The sequence below is a fragment of the Gorilla gorilla genome, chromosome 4 (genome assembly GCF_029281585.2).
Source record: "Gorilla gorilla gorilla isolate KB3781 chromosome 4, NHGRI_mGorGor1-v2.1_pri, whole genome shotgun sequence".
Classification (NCBI taxonomy): Eukaryota; Metazoa; Chordata; class Mammalia; order Primates; family Hominidae; genus Gorilla; species Gorilla gorilla.
Window position 1 is genome coordinate 135791865 of NC_073228.2, and position 19697 is coordinate 135811561.

Genomic DNA, 19697 nt, shown 5'->3' on the forward strand with positions numbered 1-19697 from the left:
TTTGGTGCGGATGTCCTTACTGTTTGTTAGTTTTCCCTCTAACAGTCAGGACCCTCAGCTGCAGGTCTGTTGGAGTTTGCTGGAGGTCCACTCCAGACCCTGTTTGCCTGGGTATCAGCAGCGGTGGTGGCAGAACAGCAGATATTGGTGAACCACAAATGCTGCTGTCTGATCATTCCTCTGGAAGTTTTATCTCAGAGGAGTACGCGGCCATGTGAGGTGTCAGGCTGTCAGACAGGGGCATTTAAGTCTGCAGAGGTTACTGCTGCCTTTTGTTTGTCTGTGCCCTGTCCCCAGAGGTGGAGCCTACAGAGGCAGGCAGGCCTCCTTGAGCTGTGGTGGGCTCCACCCAGTTCGAGCTTCCCAGCCGCTTTGTTTACCTAATCAAGTCTCAGGAATGGTGGGCGCCCCTCCCCCAGCCTCGCTGTTGCCTTGCAGTTTGATCTCAGACTGCTGTGCTAGCAATGAGCGAGGCTCCATGGGTGAAGGACCCTCCAAGCCAGGTGGGGGATATAATCTCCTGGTATGCCGTTTGTGAAGCCCATTGGAAAAGTGCAGTATTAGCGTGGGAGTGACCCGATATTCCAGGTGCCATCTGTCACCCCTTTCTTTGACTAGGAAAGGGAATTCCCTGACACCTTGCACTTCCTGGGTGAGGCGATGTCTCGCCCTGCTTCAGCTCATGCATGGTGTGCTGCACCCACTGTCCTGCACCCACTTTCCGGCACTCCCCAGTGAGATGAACCCGGTACCTCAGTTGGAAATGGAGAAATCACCCGTCTTCTGCGTCGCTCATGATGGGACCCACCGACTGGAGCTGTTCCTATTCGGCCATCTTGGGTCCACTCCATAAATTTGTTTAAGTTCCTTGCAGATTCAGGATATTAGCCCTTTGTCAGATAAGTAGACTGCAAAAATTTTCTCCCATTCTTTAGGTTGCCTGTCCACTCTGATGGTAGTTTCCTTCACTCTGATTGTAGTTTATTTTGCTGTGCAGGAGCCCTTTAGTTTAATTAGATCCCATTTGTCTATTTTTGCTTTTGTTGCCATTGCTTTTGTTGTTTTAGTCATGAAGTCTTTGCCCATGTCTACATCACAAATGGTATTGCCTAGGTTTTCTTCCAAGGTTATTATGGTTGTAGGTCTAACATTTAAGTCTTTAATCCATCTTGAATTAATTTTTGTATAAGGTGTAAGGAAGGGATCCAGTTTCAGCTTTCTACATATGGCTAGCCAGTTTTCCCAGCACCATTTATTAAATAGGGAATCCTTTCCCCATTGCTTGTTTTTCTCAGGTTTGTCAAAGATCAGATGGTTGTAGATGTGTGGTGTTATTTCTGAGGCCTCTGTTCTGTTCCATTGGTCTACATGTCTGTTTTGGTACCAGTACCACACTGTTTTGGTTACTGTAGCCTTGTAGTATAGTTTGAAGTCAGGTAGCATGATGCCTCCAGCTTTGTTCTTTTGGCTTAGGATTGAGTTGGCAATGCAGGCTCTTTTTTGGTTCCATATGAACTTGAAAGTAGTTTTTTCCAATTCTGTGAAGAAAGGCATTGGTAGCTTGATGGGGATGGCATTGAATCTATAAATTACCTTGGGCAGTATGGCCATTTTCATGATATTGATTCTTCCTATCCATGTGCATGGAATGTTCTTCCATTTGTTTGTGTCTTCTTTTATTTTGTTGAGCAGTGGTTTGTAGTTCTCCTTGAAGAGGTCATTTGCATCCCTTGTAAGTTGGATTCCTAGGTATTTTATTCTCTTTGTAGCAATTGTGAATGGGAGTTCACTCATGATTTGGCTCTCTGTTTGTCTGTTATTGGTGTATAGGAATGCTTGTGATTTTTGCACATTGATTTTGTATCCTGAGATTTTGCTGAAGTTGCCTATCAGCTTAAGGAGATTTTGGCCTGTGACGATGCAGTTTTCTAAATATACAATCATGTCATCTGCAAACAGGGACAATTTGACTTCCTCTTTTCCTAACTGAATACCCTTTATTTCTTTCTTTTGCCTGGTTGCCCTGGCCAGAACTTCCAGCACTATGTTGAACAGGAGTGGTGAGAGAGGGCATCCTTGTCTTGGGCCAGTTTTCAAAGGGAATGCTTCCAATTTTTGCCCATTCAGTATGATATTGGCTGTAGGTTTGTCATAAATTTTGAGGTACATTCCATGAATACCTAGTTTATTCAGAGTTTTTAGCATGAAGCGCTGTTGAATTTTGTCGAAGGCCTCTTCTGCATCTGTTGAGATAATCATATGGTTTTTGTCTTTGGTTCTGTTTATGTGATGGATTACGTTTATTGATTTGCATTTGTTGAACCAGTCTTGCATTTCAGGGATGAAGCCCACTGGATCATGGTGGATAAGCTTCTTGATGTGCTGCTGGATTTGGTTTGTCAGTATTTTACTGAGGATTTTCACATCGATGTTCATCAGGGATATTGGTCTAAAATTCTCTTTTTTCATTGTGTCTCTGCCAGGCTTTGGTATCAGGATGATGCTGGCCTCATAAAATGAGTTAGGGAGGATTCCCTCTTTTTCTATTGATAGGAATAGTTTCAGAAGGAAGGGTACCAGCTCCTCTTCGTACCTCTGGTAGAATTCAACTGGGAATCAGTCTGGTCCTGGACTTTTTTTGGTTGGCAGGATATTAATAATTGCCTCAATTTCAGCGCCTGTTATTGGTCTATTCAGAGAGTCAACTTCTTCCTGGTTTAGTCTTGGGAGGGTGTATGTGTCCAGGAATTTATCCATTTCTTATAGATTTTCTAGTTTATTTGCATAGAGGTGTTTATAGTATTTTCTGATAGTAGTTTGTATTTCTGGGATCAGTGGTGATATCCCCTTTATCATTTTTTATTGTGTCTATTTGATTCTTCTCTCTTTTCTTCTTTATTAGTCTTGCTAGTGGTCTATCAATTTTGTTGATCTTTTCAAAAAACCAGCACCCGCATTCACTGATTTTTGAAGGGTTTTTTGTGTCTCTATTTCCTTCAGTTCTGCTCTGATCTTAGTTATTTCTTGCCTTCTGCTAGCTTTTGAATTTGCTTGCTCTTGCTTCTTTAGTTCTTTTAATTGTGATGTTAGGGTGTTGATTTTGGATCTTTCCTGCTTTCTCTTGTGGGCATTTAGTGCTATAAATTGCCCTCTACATACTGCTTTAGCTTTGTCCCAGAGATTCTGGTACATTGTGTCTTTGTTCTCATTAGTTTCAAAGAACATCTTTATTTCTGCCTTGATTTCATTATTTACCCAGTAGTCATTCAGGAGCAGGTTGTTCAGTTTCCATGTGGTTGTGTGGTTTTGAGTGAGTTTCTTAATCATGAGTTCTAATTTGATTGCACTGTGGTCTGAGAGACAGTTTGTGTGATTTCTGTTCTTTTTCATGTGCTGAGGAGTGCTTTACTTCCAATTATGTGGTCAATTTTAGAACAAGTCCAATGCGGTGCTGAGAAGAATGTAAATTCTGTTGATTTGGGGTGGAGAGTTCTGTAGATGGCTGTTAGGTCTGCTTGGTGCAGAGCTGAGTTCAAGTCCTGGATATCCTTGTTAACCTTCTGTCTCACTGATCTAATACTGACAGTGGGGTGTTAAAGTCTCCCATTATTATTGTGTGGGAGTCTAAGTCTCTTTGTAGGTCTCTAAGGACTTGCTTTATGAATCTGGGTGCTCCTGTATTGGATGCATATATATTTAGGATAGTTAGCTTTTCTTGTTGAATTGATCCCTTTACCATTATGTAATGGCCTTCTTTGTGTCTTTTGATCTTTGTTGCTTTAAAGTCTGTATTATCAGAGACTAGGATTGCAACTACTGCTTTTTCTCGCTTTCCATTTGCTTGGTATACCTTCCTCCATCCCTTTATTTTGAGCCTATGTGTTTCTCTGCACATGAGATGGGTCTCCTGAATACAGCACACTGATGGGTCTTGACTCTTTATCCAATTTGCCAATCTGTGTCTTTTAATTGGGGCATTTAGCCCATTTACATTTAAGGTTAATATTGTTATGTGTGAATTTGATCCTGTCATTATGATGTTAGCTGGTTATTTTGCCCGTTAATTGATGCAGTTTCTTCCTAGCATTGGTGGTCTTTACAATCTGGCATGTTTTTGCAGTGGCTGGTACCGGTTGTTCCTTTCCATGTTTCATGCTTCCTTCAGGAGGTCTTGTAAGGCAGGCCTGGTGGTGACAAAATCTCTCAGCATTTGCTTGTCTGGAAAGGATTTTATTTCTCCTTCACTTACGAAACTTAGTTTGGCTGGATATGAAATTCTGGGTTGAAAATTCTTTTCTTTAAGAATGCTGAATACTAGCCCTCACTCTCTTCTGGCTTGTAGAGTTTCTGCCAAGAGATCCGCTGTTAGTCTGATGGGCTTCCCTTTGTGGGTAACCCGACCTTTCTCTCTGGCTGCCCTTAACATTTTTTCCTTCATTTCACCCTTGGTGAATCTGACAATTATGTGTCTTAGGGAGGAGTATCTTCTCGAGGAGTATCTTTGTGGTGTTCTCTGTATTTCCTGAATTTGAATGTTGGCCTGCCTTGCTAGGTTGGGGAAATTCTCCTGGATAATATCCTGAAGAGTGTTTTCCAACTTGGTTCCATTCTCCCCATCACTTTCAGGTACACCAGTCAAACGTAGATTTGGTCTTTTCACATAGTCCCAGAGCCTCTTGGAGGCTCGTTTGTTCCTTTTCATTCCTTATCCTCTAATCTTGTCTTCTCGCTTTATTTCATTAATTTGATCCTCAATCACTGATATCCTTTCTTCCACTTGATGAAATCGGCTATTGAAGCTTGTGCATGCATCATGAAGTTTTCATGCCATGGTTTTCAGCTCCATCAGGTCATTTAAGGTCTTCTCTACACTGTTTATTCTAGTTAGCCATTCGTCTAACCTTTTTTCAAGGTTTTTAGCTTCCTTGCAATGGGTTAGAACATGCTCCTTTAGCTCAGAGAAGTTTGTTATTACCAACCCTCTGAAGCCTACTTCCGTCAACTCATCAAAGTCATTCTCCATCCAGCTTTGCTCTGTTGCTGGCAAGGAGATGCGATCCTTTGGTGGAGAAGAGGTGCTGTGGTTTTTAGAATTTTCTGCTTTTCTGCTCTGGTTTCCTCCCATCTTTGTGGTTTTATCTACCTTTGGTCTTTGATGTTGGTGCCCTACAGATGGGGTTTTGATGTGGATGTCCTTTTCATTGATGTTGATGCTATTCCTTTCCGTTTGTTAGTTTTCCTTTTAACAGTCAGGTCCCTCAGCTGCAGGTCTGTTGGAGTTTGCTGGAGGTCCACCTCAGACCCTATTTGCCTGGGTATCACCAGCAGATGCTGAAAAACAGCAAATATTGCAGAACAACAAATATTGCTGCCTGATCCTTCCTCTGGAAGCTTTGTCCCAGAGGGGCAGCCACCTATATGAGGTGTCTGTTGGCCCCTACTAGGAGGTGTCTCCCAGTTAGGCTACACGGGGGTCAGGGACCCACTTGAGGAGGCAGTCTGTCCATTCTCAGAGCTCAAACGCTGTGCTGGGAGAACTGCTGCTCTCTTCAGAGCTGTCAGACAGGGACATTTAAGTCTGCAGAAGTTTCTGCTGCCTTTTGTTCAGCTATGCCCTGCCCACAAAGGTGGAGTCTATAGACGCAGTAAGCCTTGCTGAGCTGCGGTGGGCTCTGCCCAGTTCGAGCTTCCCAGCCACTTTGTTTACCAACTCTAGCCTCAGCAATGGTGGAAGCCCCTCCCCATGCCAGGCTGCACCCTCACAGGTCAATCTCAGGATGCTGCGCTAGCAGTGAGCAAAACTCCATGGGCATGGGACCCCCTGAGCGAGGCACGGGAGAGAATCTCCTGGTCTGTCGGTTGCTGAGACAGTGGGAAAAGCACAATATTTGGGCAGGAGTGTCCCGTTTTTCCAGGTACAGTCTGTCATGGCTTCCCTTGGCTAGGAAAGGGAAATCCCCTGACCCCTGGCACTTCCCGGGTAAGGCAATGCCCCGCCCTCCTTCGGCTTGCCTTCCATGGGCTGTACCCACTGTCCAAGCAGTCCCAATGAGATGAACCAGACACCTCAGTTGGAAATGCAGAAATTACCTGTCTTCTGTGTCGATCACGCTGGGAGCTGCAGACCGGGGCTGTTCTTGTTCAGCCATCTTGGAACTGACCTCTACTCTTATCTCAATTAGAAAGACTAAATGATGAACTAGCCAAAAGTAATAACTACAATAACTTTTCAAGACATAATGCATTAAGATATAAATAAAAACAACAAAAAGTTAAAAAGTGGGGAGATGAAGCTAAGATATAGTTTTATGAGTTTTCTTTTCACTTGTTTGTTTATGCAAACAACGTTAAGTTGTGATCAGCTTAAAATAATGGATTATAAGATGGTATTTGCAAGCCTCATAGTAACCTCAAATCAAAAAACATACAACAGATACACAAAAAATAATAAGAAATTAAACTATACCACTAGAGTAAATCACCTTCATTAATAGGAACACAAAAAGGAAAGAAAGAAGGCCACAAAACAACCAGAAATAACAAAATGTCAGGAGTAAGTCTCTACTTATCAATAGTAACACTGAATGTAAACGGGCTACACTGTCCAATCAAAAGACACAGAGTGGTTGAATGGATTTAAAAAAAAAAAAAAACAAGACCCAGTGATCTGTTGCCTTCAAGAAACACACTTCACCTATAAAGACACACACAGACTGTAAATAAAGGGATGCAAAGAAATATTCCATGCCAATGGTAGTCAAAGAAGAGCAGGAGTAGCTATATTTATATCAGACAAAACAGATTTCAAGACAAAGAAAGTTATATATAATGATAAAGGGGTCAATTCAGCAAGAAGATGTAATAATTTTAAATATATATGCACCTAACACTGGGTCATCCAGATATATAAAGCAAACATATTACAGCTAAAGAGAAAAATAGGCCCTAATAAAAAAATTGCTGGAGATTTCAACACTCCACTTTCAGCACTGGACAGATCTTCCAAACAGAAAGTCAACAAAGAAACATTGGACTTAATCTTCACTTATTCATTTGTCTTCAATTATTTAGAACAAATAAACCTAATAGATATTTGCAGAAAATTTTATCCAATGGGTTCAGAATATACATTTTTTTCCTCAGCACATGGATCAGTCTCAAGGTCATATGTTAGGTCACAAAACAAGTAAAACATTCCAAAAAACTAAAATAATATCAAACATCTTCTCTGACCACAATGAAATAAAACTACAAGTCAATAACAAGAGGGAAGAGGGAGGTAAGATGGCTGACTAGACACAGCCAGGAGGAACATCTGTCACTGAGGGAATGGGACATTGGGAAGACTGGTGAATTCCTAGCAGATCTTTAGAGGGAAGGCATTGAGAGTGAAGGAAGACATAGATGCTAGGCTAAAGGAAAAAGAAGCTGGGAACCCTGCAGAGGGCTAAGGCACACTGGGACTCATTCCTGGCCCCATGACTCCTGGGGAAGGGGTGAGTTGAGCAGGCAAGTAGCAACCCACCCTCACCATGGGCCTCTGGAATCCTGGCAGGAGACCTCATGACCCCCACAGACACTTGTTCCGTAGGGGCAGAACTCCAGCTGGTGCGGATCTCGGAGGGTTTGGTGTTGGAGCATGTGCAGTGGAGCATAGCCAAGGACGCCCATCCCCCAAGGCTTGCCTTCCTCCTCTAGGAGATTTTAGCCCTAGGGGAACTGTTGGACTTTAACAGCCAAGGGTAGTCTTGCCCATGAGATAGGGCTGGTCTACCTGGTCACCTCTTGGTTGGCCTGCCTATCCTGGGGATCCAGCCTGGCAGCACTTGCTTGAATGTAGCCTCAGATGCCCAGGTGGGGTGCCTCCTGGGAGAGCAGCATCATAGCTCCTGTGCTGGCAGACTGCTCCTGACTGGTACAGAGCTCCAGGAGAGCAGACACTGTGGATGTACGCCAGCCCACCCATGCCCTCCCCCTGCTGCAGCCTCCCTCGTGTGGCTTTGCCTGCACACATTTGCCCATGTCCAACACCTAGACCGCTTTGCTTGCACATGTATGCATGGGTGGACCTTGCTGTGCACCCCACCCACTCACCCACCACGCTGCCATTGCTGTTGAAGCATTTGCAGGCATGAAGACTGCTAGCCCCATGCCTGCCAGTGCCCTGTTCTTGTGCTGACACTGCCATTGGCGTGAAACTGCACGTGGTGACCAACAGACCTACCCCACACCCTGCAAGGCCACTGCCACTCACATGAATGCATGCACAGATGGCGTCAGTCCCACACCTACCAATGCTCTGTCCCTGTGCTGACACTGCCATTGGCACAAAACTATATAGGGAGACCGGCAGACCTTCCCCTACTCTGAGCGGCCACTGCTGCCTGCATGGATACCTGTACAGATGGCACACAGAGTCCCATACCTGCCAGCACCCACCTCGTCCTAACATCGCCACCAGTGTGAATGTGCACACGGACCCCAGTGGGGCCTGTTACCCCTGTGCCATGCTGCCAACCCCACCACTGTTAATACCTGCATGGACACTGGTACCCCTACAATTGCCAGCACCCTGCCATAATCAACAAGTATGTACCCTGCTGCACTGCCACTGCTGCTGGCATGTACAAATCCCACTGCCACTGCCCTGTGAAGAGCTTTGGCTGGCACCACTCATCAGAGTGCTGTGACCAGCAGTCTGGGAATACCTTGGCCCTTGGTGAGCAGGTTTCTCACCTCAAGGGGCCAGAGAACAAAGCCAGGGGCCTGATACCAGCCCCACAGAATTGGAGCACACAATCCAGAGGTCCTGAGCTGAGCCTTGGCCCCCCACAAAATCTTCCAGAAACAAAACCAGTTGACTGAACCCACCTTATACAACAAGAAAACCTCCAAGGATATCAAACAGGGCAAAAGAAAAAAAAATCCAAAGGGCAGTGATATGATTTGGATCTGTGCCCCTGACCAAATCTCATGTTTGGTCATGAGATTTGGAGGTGGGGCCAATGTTGGAGATGGGGCCTAGTGAAAGGTGATTAGATCATGGGGGTAGTTTCTCATAAGTGCTTTAGCACCACCCTCTTGGTGCTGTTATCATGATAGTGAGTTCTCATGAGATCTGGTCCTTTAAAAGTGTATAGTACCTCCTCCCTCTCCCTGTCTCTCTTCTCCTGCTCCAGCCATGTGAAGTGCCAGCTCCCTCTTTGCCTTCTGCCATGACTGTAAGTTTCCTGAGATTGCTGGGCACAATGGCTCATGCTTGCAATCCCAGAACTTTGGGAGGCCAAGGCGAGTGGATCACTTGAGCTCAGGGGTTCAAGACCAGCCTGGGCAACACGGTGAAACCCTGTCTCTACTAAAATACAAAAAATTAGCCGGGTACGGTGGTGCACACCTGTGGTCCCAGCTACTCAGGAGGCTGAAGTGGGAGGATCACTTGAGCCTGGGAGGTGGAGGTTGTGGTAAGCCAAGATGGTGTCACTGCACTCTAGCCTGGGTGACAGAGTGAGATCTTTCTCAATTAAAAAAAAAAAAGAAGAAGTTCCCTGTGGCCTCCCCAGAAACCAGGAAGATGGTTTCTTGTACATCTTGTACATCTTGCTTCCTGTACATCATGCTTCCTGTGCAGGTACAGCTTCAGTATCATGCTTCCTGTACAGCCTGCAGAACCATGAGCCAATTAAGCCTCTTTTCTTTATAAATAACCTGGTCTCAGATATTTCTTTATAGTAATGCAAGAATGAATAATACAGACAGCAACTTCAAAGACTGAAGAAACATCAGCCCACAAAGATGGGAAAGAACCAGTGCAAAAACTCTGGCAATTCAAAAAGCCAGAGTGTCTTCTTACCTCCCAAAAACCCCACTAGTTCCCCAGCAATGATTGTTAACCATGCTGAGATGGCTGAAATGACAGAAATAGGAATCAGAATATGGATAGGAACAAGGATCATCGACATACAGTATAAAGTCGAAACCCAATCCAAGGAATCTAAGGATTACAATAAAATGATACCGGAGCTGATAGACAAAATGGCCATTATAAGAAAGAACTGAACTGATGCAACAGAGCTAAAAAATACACTCTGAGAATTTCATAATGCAATTGCAAGTATTAAGAGTAGAATTGACCATGCTGAGGAAAGAATCTCAGAGGTTGAAGCCTGGATGTACAAAAGAACTCAGATAAAAATAAAGAAGAAACAATGACAAAGAATGAACAAAACCTCCAAAAAATATGTGATTATGTAAAGAGGCCTAATCTATGAGTCATTGGTACACCTAAAAGAGAAGGAAAGAAACCAAGCAACTTGGAAAACATTTCAAGATATCATCCATGAAAATTTCCCCAAGCTCACTAGAGAGGCCAACATTCAAATTCAGGACAAGCAGAGAACCCCTGCAAAATACTACATAAGAAGACCAGTCTCAAGACACACAGTCATCAGATTCCCCAAGGTCAAAATGAAAGAAAAAATGTTAAAGTCAGCTAGAGTGAAGGGGCAGGTCACCTACAACGGAAATCCCATTAGGCTAACAGCAGACCTATCAGCAGAAACCCCATAAGCCAGAAGAGAATGGGGGCCTATATTCAGCATTATAAAAGAAAATAATTTTCAACCAAGAATTTCATATCCAGCCAAACCAAGCTTCACAAGCAAAGGAGAAATAAGATCCTTTTCAGACAAATTTGTTAGCACAAGACCTGCCTTACAACTGGTCCTGAAGGGAGTGCTAAATATGGAAAAGAAAGACCATTACCAGCCACTACAAGAAACACACTTAAGTACATAGACAAGTGACACTACAAAGCAACCACACAAACAAATATGCATAATAACCAACTAACAACATGACAAAAGGACCAAATCCACACATATCAATACTAACCTTGAATGTAAATGAGCTAAATACTCCCAATTAAAAGGCACAGAGTGGCAAGTTGGATAAAGAAACAAAACCCAACAGTATGCTGTCTTCAAGAGATCCATCTCACATACAATGACACTCACACACTCAAAGTAAAGGGATGAAAAAAAAAATCTACGAAGCCAATTAAAAAGAAAACCAAAAAACAAAAAAACAAAAAAATAACGGAAAAAAAGCAGATGCTGCTATTCTCATTTTGGACAAAACAGACTTTAACCAAGATCAAAAAAAGACAAAGAAGGGCATTACATAATCTAAGAAGGGCATTATGGGGCTCAATTCAACAAGAAGACCTATCTTTCCTAAATATATATGCACCTAACACAGGAGCACCCAGATTCATAAAGCAAGTTCTTAGAGACCTATGAAGAGATTTAGAAAACCACAGAATAATAATCGGACATTTAAACACCCACTGACAGTATGAGACAGATTGTCAAGGCAGAAAACTAACAAAGATATTCAGAGCCTTAACACAACACTTGACCAAATGGATCTAATAGACATCTACAGAACTCTCCACCCCAAACCAACAGAATACACATTCTCCTTATATGCACACAGCAAATACTGATCACAAAGTCAGGTACAAAAGAATCTTCAGCAAATTTCAAAAGAAATGAAATCATACCAACCACTCTCTCAGACCACAGAGCAATAAAAATAGAAATAACTGCTAAGAAAATTGCTCAAAATCATACAATTATTGACCTAATTTACACTCCCACCAATAGTGTAAAAGTATTAAAGACAGTGTGGCGATTCCTCAAGGATCTAGAATCAGAACTACTATTTGACCCAGCAATCCCATTATTTGGTATATACCCAAAGGATTATAAATCATACTACTATAAAGACACATGCACACGTATGCTTATTGCAGCACTGTTCACAATAGCAAAGACTTGGAACCAACCCAAATGCCCATCAATGATAGGCTGAATTAAGAAAATGTGGCACATATACACCATGGAATACTATGCAGCCATAAAAAATGATGAGTTCATCTCCTTTGCAGGGACATGGATGAAGCTGGAAACCATCATTCTCAGCAAACTGACACAGAAACAGAAAACCAAACACCACATGTTCTCACTTATAAGTTGAACAATGAGAACACATGGACACAGGGAGGGGAACATCACACACCAGGGCCTGTCGGGGGGTTGGAGGATAGGGGAGGAATAGCATTAGGAGACATACCTAATGTAGATGAAGGGTTGATGGGTGCAGCAAACCACTATGTGTATACCTATGTAACAAACCTGCACGTTCTGCACATGTATCCCAGAACTTAAAGTATAATTTTTAAAAAAGTAAAAAAAACCCATACAATTAAATGGAAATTTAAAAAACCTGCTCCTGAATGACTTCTGGGTAAATAATGAAATTAAGGCACAAATCAATAACTTTTTTGAAACTAATGAGGAAAAAGATACAACATACCAGACTCTCTGCGACATAGCCAAAGCAATGTAAGAGGGAAGTTTATAGCACTAAAAGCTCACATCAAAAAGTCAGAAATAACTCAAATTAACAACCTAATACCGCAACTAGAGGAACTAGAAAAACAAGAGCAAATCAACCCCAAAGCTACCAGAAGACAATAAATAACCAAAATCAGACTAAAGGAAACTAAGATGAAAAAAAAACATACAAAACATCAATGAATCAGGGGCTACTTCTCTAAAAGAATTAATCTGATAGACCACTAGCTAGATTAATAAAGAAAAGAAAGAGAAGAGCCAAATAAACACAATTAGAAATGACAAAGGAGACATTACCACTGACCCCACAGAAATACAAAAAACCCTCAGAGACTATTATAAACACCTCTATGCACACAAGCTAGAAAACCTAGAAGAAATGGATAAACACACAGACCAATAGAGAAACAAAATAGAGAACCCAGACATAACCACCAGATCTTTGACAAATCTACCAAAACAAGCAATGGGGAAAGGACCATTCCATAAATGGTGCTGGGATAACTGGCCAGCCATATGCAGAAGACTGAAACTGGAGATCCCTTCCTTACACCATAAACAGAAATTAACTCAAGATGGATTAAAGACGTATATCTAAGACTCAAAACTATCAAAACCCTGGAAAATAACCTAGGAAATACCACTCTGGACAAAGGACATGGCAAAGACTTCATAACAATGACGCCAAAAGAAATTGCTATGAGAGCAAAAATGACAAATGGGACCCAATTAAACTAAAGAGCTTCTGCACAGCAAAAGAAACTATCAACAGAATCAACAATCTACAGAATGGGAGAAAATATTTGCTAACTATGCATCTGACAAAGGTCTAATATCAGAATCTATAAGGAATTTAAACAAATTTATAAGCAAAGAACCATTCCATTAAAAAGTGGGCAAAGGACATGAACAGACACTCTTCAAAAGAAGACATACACACGACCGACAAGCATGCAAAAATGCTCAACATCACTAATCATTAGAGAAATGCAAATCAAAACCACAATGATACCATCTCACACTAGTCAGAATGACTATTATTAAAAAGTAAAAAAATAACAGATACTGACAAAGTTGCAGAGAAAACAGAATGCTTATATACTGTTAGTGGGAGTGTAAATTATTTCAACCATTGTGGAAAGCAGTGTGGTAATTCCTCAAACAGCTAAAAACAGAACTACCATTTGACCCAGCAATCCCATTATTGGGTATATACCCAAAGGAATATAACTTATTCTACCATAAAGTCACATACAAGCATATATTTATCACAGCATTATTCACAATAGCAAAGACATGGAATCAACCTAAATGTTCATCAATGGTAGACTGGAGAAAAAAATGTGGTACATATACACCATGGAATGCTATGCAGTCATACAAAAGAATAAGAATATGTCCTCAGCAGCAACGCAGATAAATCTGGAGGCCATTATTCTAAGCAAACTAATACAGGAACAGAAAACCAAATACTGCACAGTCTCACTTATAAGTGGGACCTAAACATTGGGTATATATGGACAGAAAGAAGGAACAACAGACACTGGGACCTACTTGAGGGTGAGAGGAGGGTGACTATTGAAAAAGTACCTATCAGGTACTATGTTTATTACATAGATGAAGAAATAATCTGCACACCAAACTACTGTGACAGACACACAATTTATCTACATAACAAATTAGATACATGTACACCTGAATCTAAAATAAAAGATAAAAAATAACGAGGAATTTTGGAAACTAACAAACACATGAAAATTAAACAATATGCTCCTGAATGACTAGTGAGTCAATGAAGAATTAAGAAGGAAACTGAAAATATTCTTGAAACAAATCATAATGGAAATACAACATACCAAAACCTACAGGCTACAGTGAAAGCAGTACTAACAGGGAAATTTACAGTTACAAATGCTTATATAAAAAGAATAAAAACTTCAAATAAACAACCTAACAATGCATCTAAAAGAACTAAAAAAGAGTAAACCAAACCCAAAATTAGTAGAAGAAATAAAAAAGATCAGAGCAGAAACAAATGAATTCGAAAACAATACAAAAAAGCAATGAAACAAAAAATTGGTTTCTTGTAAAAAAAAAAAAATGACAAACCTGTAGCCAGACTAAGAAACAAGAGAGAAAACCCAATTAAATAAAAACAGAGATGAAAAGGGAGACATTACAACTGATACTGCAGACATTCAAAGGATCATTAGTATCTACTATGAGCAACTACATGCCAGTAGACATATGCAATCTAGTATGACTGAACCAGGAAGCAACCCAAAACCTTGAGCCGGGCAGGTGGCTCACGCCTGTAATCCCAGCACTTTGGGAGGCCAAGGTGGGCGGATCACGAAGTCAGGAGTTCGAGACCAGCCTGACCAACATGGTGAAACCCCATCTCTACTAAAAATACAAAAATTAGCCGGGCGTGGTGGCGTGTGCCTGTAATCCCAGCTACTCAGGAGGCTGAGGCAAGAGAGTCACTTGAACCCGGGAGTCAGAGGTTGCAGTGAGCTGAGATTGTGCCACTGCACTCCAGCCTGGGCAACAGAGTGAGACTCCGTCTCAAAATAAATAAATAAATAAATAAATAAATCCAAAACCTGAACAGGACAATACAAGTAACAAGATTGAAGCTATAATAAAAAGTCTCCTGGTAAAGAAAATTCCAGGACCTAGTGACTTCACTGTTGAATTCTACCAAATATTTAAAGAAGAACTAATACCAATCCTACTCAAACTGTTCCAAAAAATAGAGGATGAGGGAATACCGCCAAACTCATTCAATGCTATCAGTATTACCCTGATACAAAAACCAGACAAAGACATATCAAAAAAAGAAAACTATAGGCCAATATCTCTGATGAATACTGATGTGAAAATCCTCAACAAAATAGCAAACTGAATTCAACAACATATTAAACAGATCATTCTTCAAGACCAAGTGAGATTTACCCCAGGGACACAAGGATGGTTCAACCTATGCAAATCAATCAATACGATACATCATATCAACAGAACAAAGGAAAAAACCATATGATCATTTAAATTATGCTAGAAAATCATGCGATAAAATTCAACATCCGTTCATGATAAAAATTCTCAAAACACTAGGTACAGAAGCAACATACCTCAATATAATAAAAGCCAATATATGACAGACCTACAGCTAGTATCATACTAAATGGGGAAAAACTGAAAGCCTTTCTTTGTAAACCTGGAAGAAGACACGATGCTCACTTTCACCATTATTATTCAACATAGTATCGGAAGTCTAGCTAGAGCAGTCAGACAAGAGAAAGAAATAAAGGGCATCCAAATAGTAAAGGAAGAAGTCAAATTATCTTTGTTTGCAGATGACATGGTCTTATACTTAAAAGAAAAACTAAAGATTCCACCAAAAAACTAGTAGAACTGATAAATAAATTAGCAAAGTTACTTGATACAAAATCAACATATAAAAATCAGTGGCATTTTTTCATATGCCAACTGTGAACAATCTGAAAAAGAAGTCAAGAAAGTAATACCATTTACAAGAGCAACAAATAAACTAAAATATCTAGGACTTAACCAAAGATCTGAAAGATCTCTACAATGAAAACTATGAAACACTGATGCAAGAAATTGAAGAAGACAGCAAAAAATTGGAAATATATTCCATGTTCATGGACTAAAAGAATCAATATTGTTAATATGGCCACACTACCCAAAGCAATCTGTAGGTTTAATGCAATCCCTATCAAAATATCAATGAAATTCTTCCCACAAATAAAGTACTAAAATTTATATGGAACACAAAAGATCCAGAATAGTCAAAGCTAACCTGAGCAAAAATAACAAAACTGAGAAATCACATTACGTGACTTTAAATTATACTATGATGCTACAGTAACCCAAACAGCATGGTACTGGCATAAAAAACAGACGCATAGACCAAGGAATCAGAAAAGAGAACCCATAGATAAATCTATACATCTACACTGAACTCATTTTTTTACAAAGGTGCCAAGGACATTCTTTGGGGAAGGGCCAGTTTCTTTAACATGGTGCTTGGAAAACTGGATAGCTACATGAAAAAGAATGAAACTAGACCCTTGTCTGTTGCCATATACAAAAATCAAATTAAAATGGATTAAAAACTTAAATCTAAGACCTCAGACTATGAAACTACTACAAGAAAACATTGGGGAAAGTCTCTAGGACATTGGGCTGGGCAAAGATATCTTGAGTAATACCCCACAAACACAGGCAACCAAAGCAAAATTACAAATGAGATCACATCAAGTTAAATGTTTCTGCACAGCAAAGGAAACAATCAATAAAGTGAAGTGACAACCCATAGAATGGGGGGAAATATTTGCAAACTACTCCACCTAATTAGGGATTAATAACCAGAATATATAAGGAGCTCACACAACTCTATAGGAAAAACAAAAATCTGATAATCCAATTAAAAATGAGCAAAAGACCTAAACAGACATTTCTCAAAAGAAGACATACAAATGGCAAACAGGTCTATGAAAAGGTGCTCAACATCACTGATCATCAGAGAAATGCAAATCAAAACTACAATGTCATATCATCTTACCCCAGTTAAAATGGTGTTTATCCAAAAGTCAGGCAATAACATGCCGGTGAGGATGTGGAGAAAAGGGAACCCTCGTATACTGTTGGTGGGAATGTACATTAATATAACCACTAAGGAGAACTGTTTGGAGCTTCCTCGAAAACATAAAAATAGAGATATCATACGATCCAGCAATCCTACTGCTGAGTATATATGCAAACAAAAGGAAATCAGTGTATCAAAGAGGTATCTGCACTCCCGCATTTGTTTCAGCACTACTCACAACAGCCAAGATTTGGAAGCAACCTAAGTGTCCATCAACAGATGAACGGATAAAGAAAATGTGGTACATAAACACAATGGAGTACTATTCAGCCTTAAAAAAGAATGAGATCCTGTCATTTACAACAACATGAATGAAACTGAAGGTCATTATGATAAGTGAAATAAACCAGGCACAGAAGGACAAATATCACTTGTTCTCACTTATTTGTTGGATCTAAAATAAAAACAATTGAACTTGTGGAGATAGAGAATAGAAGGATGGTTACCAGAGGCTGAGAAGGATAGTTGGGGAGGGGGAGTGGTTTGTAGGGAAGGTGGGGATGGTTAATGGGTACAAAAAAATAGAAAGAATGAATAAGACCTAGTATTTGCTAGCACAACAGCATGACTGTAGTAAAAAATAATTTAATTATACATTTAAAAATAACTAAAAGAGTATAACTGTATTATTTGTAACACAAAGGATAAATGCTTGAGGGCATGGATACCCTACTTACCCTGATGTGATTATTATGCATTGCATGCCTGTATTAAAATATCTCATGTAAGCCATAAATATATACACCATCTATGTATCCACAAATATTAATAATAAAAAATAATAAAAAGAAATGTGTAAAAAAAATCTCTAGAGTAAGAAGTGGCTTATTTAATTTTAAATTTTAAGTTACCATATAAAAGTAAGAATACGGAAACATACAGAATTCAAGAATCACTATTCTGCCCTACCACCAAGCTTTGTAAATATTTTCCACAGCTAAACCAACACTTTTCATTCGGCAAAACCTAGGTAAAATCATGGTTGTTTTTGGTACACTTACCACTTTTCCTTTAATTAGTGCTCATCTGTTATTCACACATTCCCTTATTCTTTGATCTGTAAAACAAATCCTTCTTCCAATGCTAACCCTCCGGGGTAGAAGGTATTGCTCCTTCCAAGGATTTTGTGCTTTTACAAGATTAGTTTTTTATCACTAGACTAATTTTGCTTAGAACAGAAAGTATATTAATTGTTTTATACCTACAGTTCCTAACTTAATGTGTGGCATTTAGTAAATGCTCATTAAGATAACTTCTTAAAATGAAGATTATGCAAATATATATTCATACAAACATTTAAAACCATCAAGAGCAAAATCAGCAATTCTTCAAGTTCACTCTCAAATGGATGCTATAAAACTTGATGCAGGAAATACAGAAAAATATGAGATACAGCAGAGGTTATTAAGGATGTAAATGTCTTGCTAAATTTATCCTAATAGTAAACTACATAAGGGTTTGCAAGACACTTTGCTTATCCCTTTATTTTTCAATCATTATGTATAACTACAATATATGTTTACTTATTGTCCTCTCCTACAACTGAAATCTACAAGGGGAGGAAAAGTGTATCACTTCCACTAGTATAAATAACAATATCTAGTATGGAGTTCATATTCATTAAATGTTTATTAAATGAATAAATGGTTGATGCTGTGGGGATAGCTAAGAACCACTTTCTGATCCCACATATCTTCATTTCTTAAATACAACCAAGCTAAAAAGTACTCAGTTCACTGGGCTACTAACTTTGTTAATGCATGTTGCAGGTAGCAAAAATAAATACAGAATCATGTGTTTTAACATAAATATTACAATTACTACATAAAATAATTAGTTTCATTATTTATTACCTGATTCTGAATTTGAAGCACACTTTGCTTTTGGAGAAACATTTTGATCTGCTACAGTCATCACTCTATAACAAGAACAAACTAGTTAGTGGTATTTTCTAAATCCTTCAGTAACTTTCAAAAACCCTCAAATAATATTTAAAATAAAGATATTTATTTGAGATTAATTATCCTGTGGGAAAATATACAGTTGCTTAGAAAAATGTTATGGTATTTATATGAACAAATAGTTTAATAAAAAAGGCAATATATTTATACATTTATGAGTGTGAAACAATATGCGTAGAGGACAGGGCATAGTGTTTAGAATAAGACAGACTTTGCTTTAAACTCCAGTTCCACTACTCACACTTGAGTAGCCTTTGGAAAGCTACTTAGCCTGTCTTGAGTCTTGGTTACCTCATTTATGCAAAAGGGATAGCAATCATGTTTCCTAAGATTCTTGTGGAAAGAATTTTAAGATACATGACAGATTGATTATTATTATTATTATTATATTATTATTATTATTATTGAGAGAGGGTCTTGCTCTGTTACCCAGGCTAGACTGCAGTAAAAGATTTTTTTGAAATTAATATCCTGGGTTTTTTTTTTTTTGGTACTTCTACAAACTAGACCACCCCCAGTTCTATCTAAATGTGTAGGAAAGGACTAGCTATCACAAAAGGAATAAATAAGAAAGGATCAAAGCTCAGCCTCTGACCACAAAAATGGGATTTCTGAGTCCGTAGCAAGAAAATGCAGTTGAAAACC

General features: G+C 39.7%; 1 protein-coding gene across 1 annotated transcript in view; it reads right to left on the minus strand.

The window, feature by feature from the left end:
- The window catches only part of MEIKIN (meiotic kinetochore factor), a 149242-nt gene that overhangs the window by 90230 nt on the left and 39315 nt on the right, over window positions 1-19697 (minus strand). The window contains exon 8 of the mRNA XM_019026530.4: window positions 18945-19009. Within this exon, the coding sequence (XP_018882075.1) occupies window positions 18945-19009 (65 nt within the window). The remainder of the gene's footprint in view (window positions 1-18944; window positions 19010-19697) is intronic.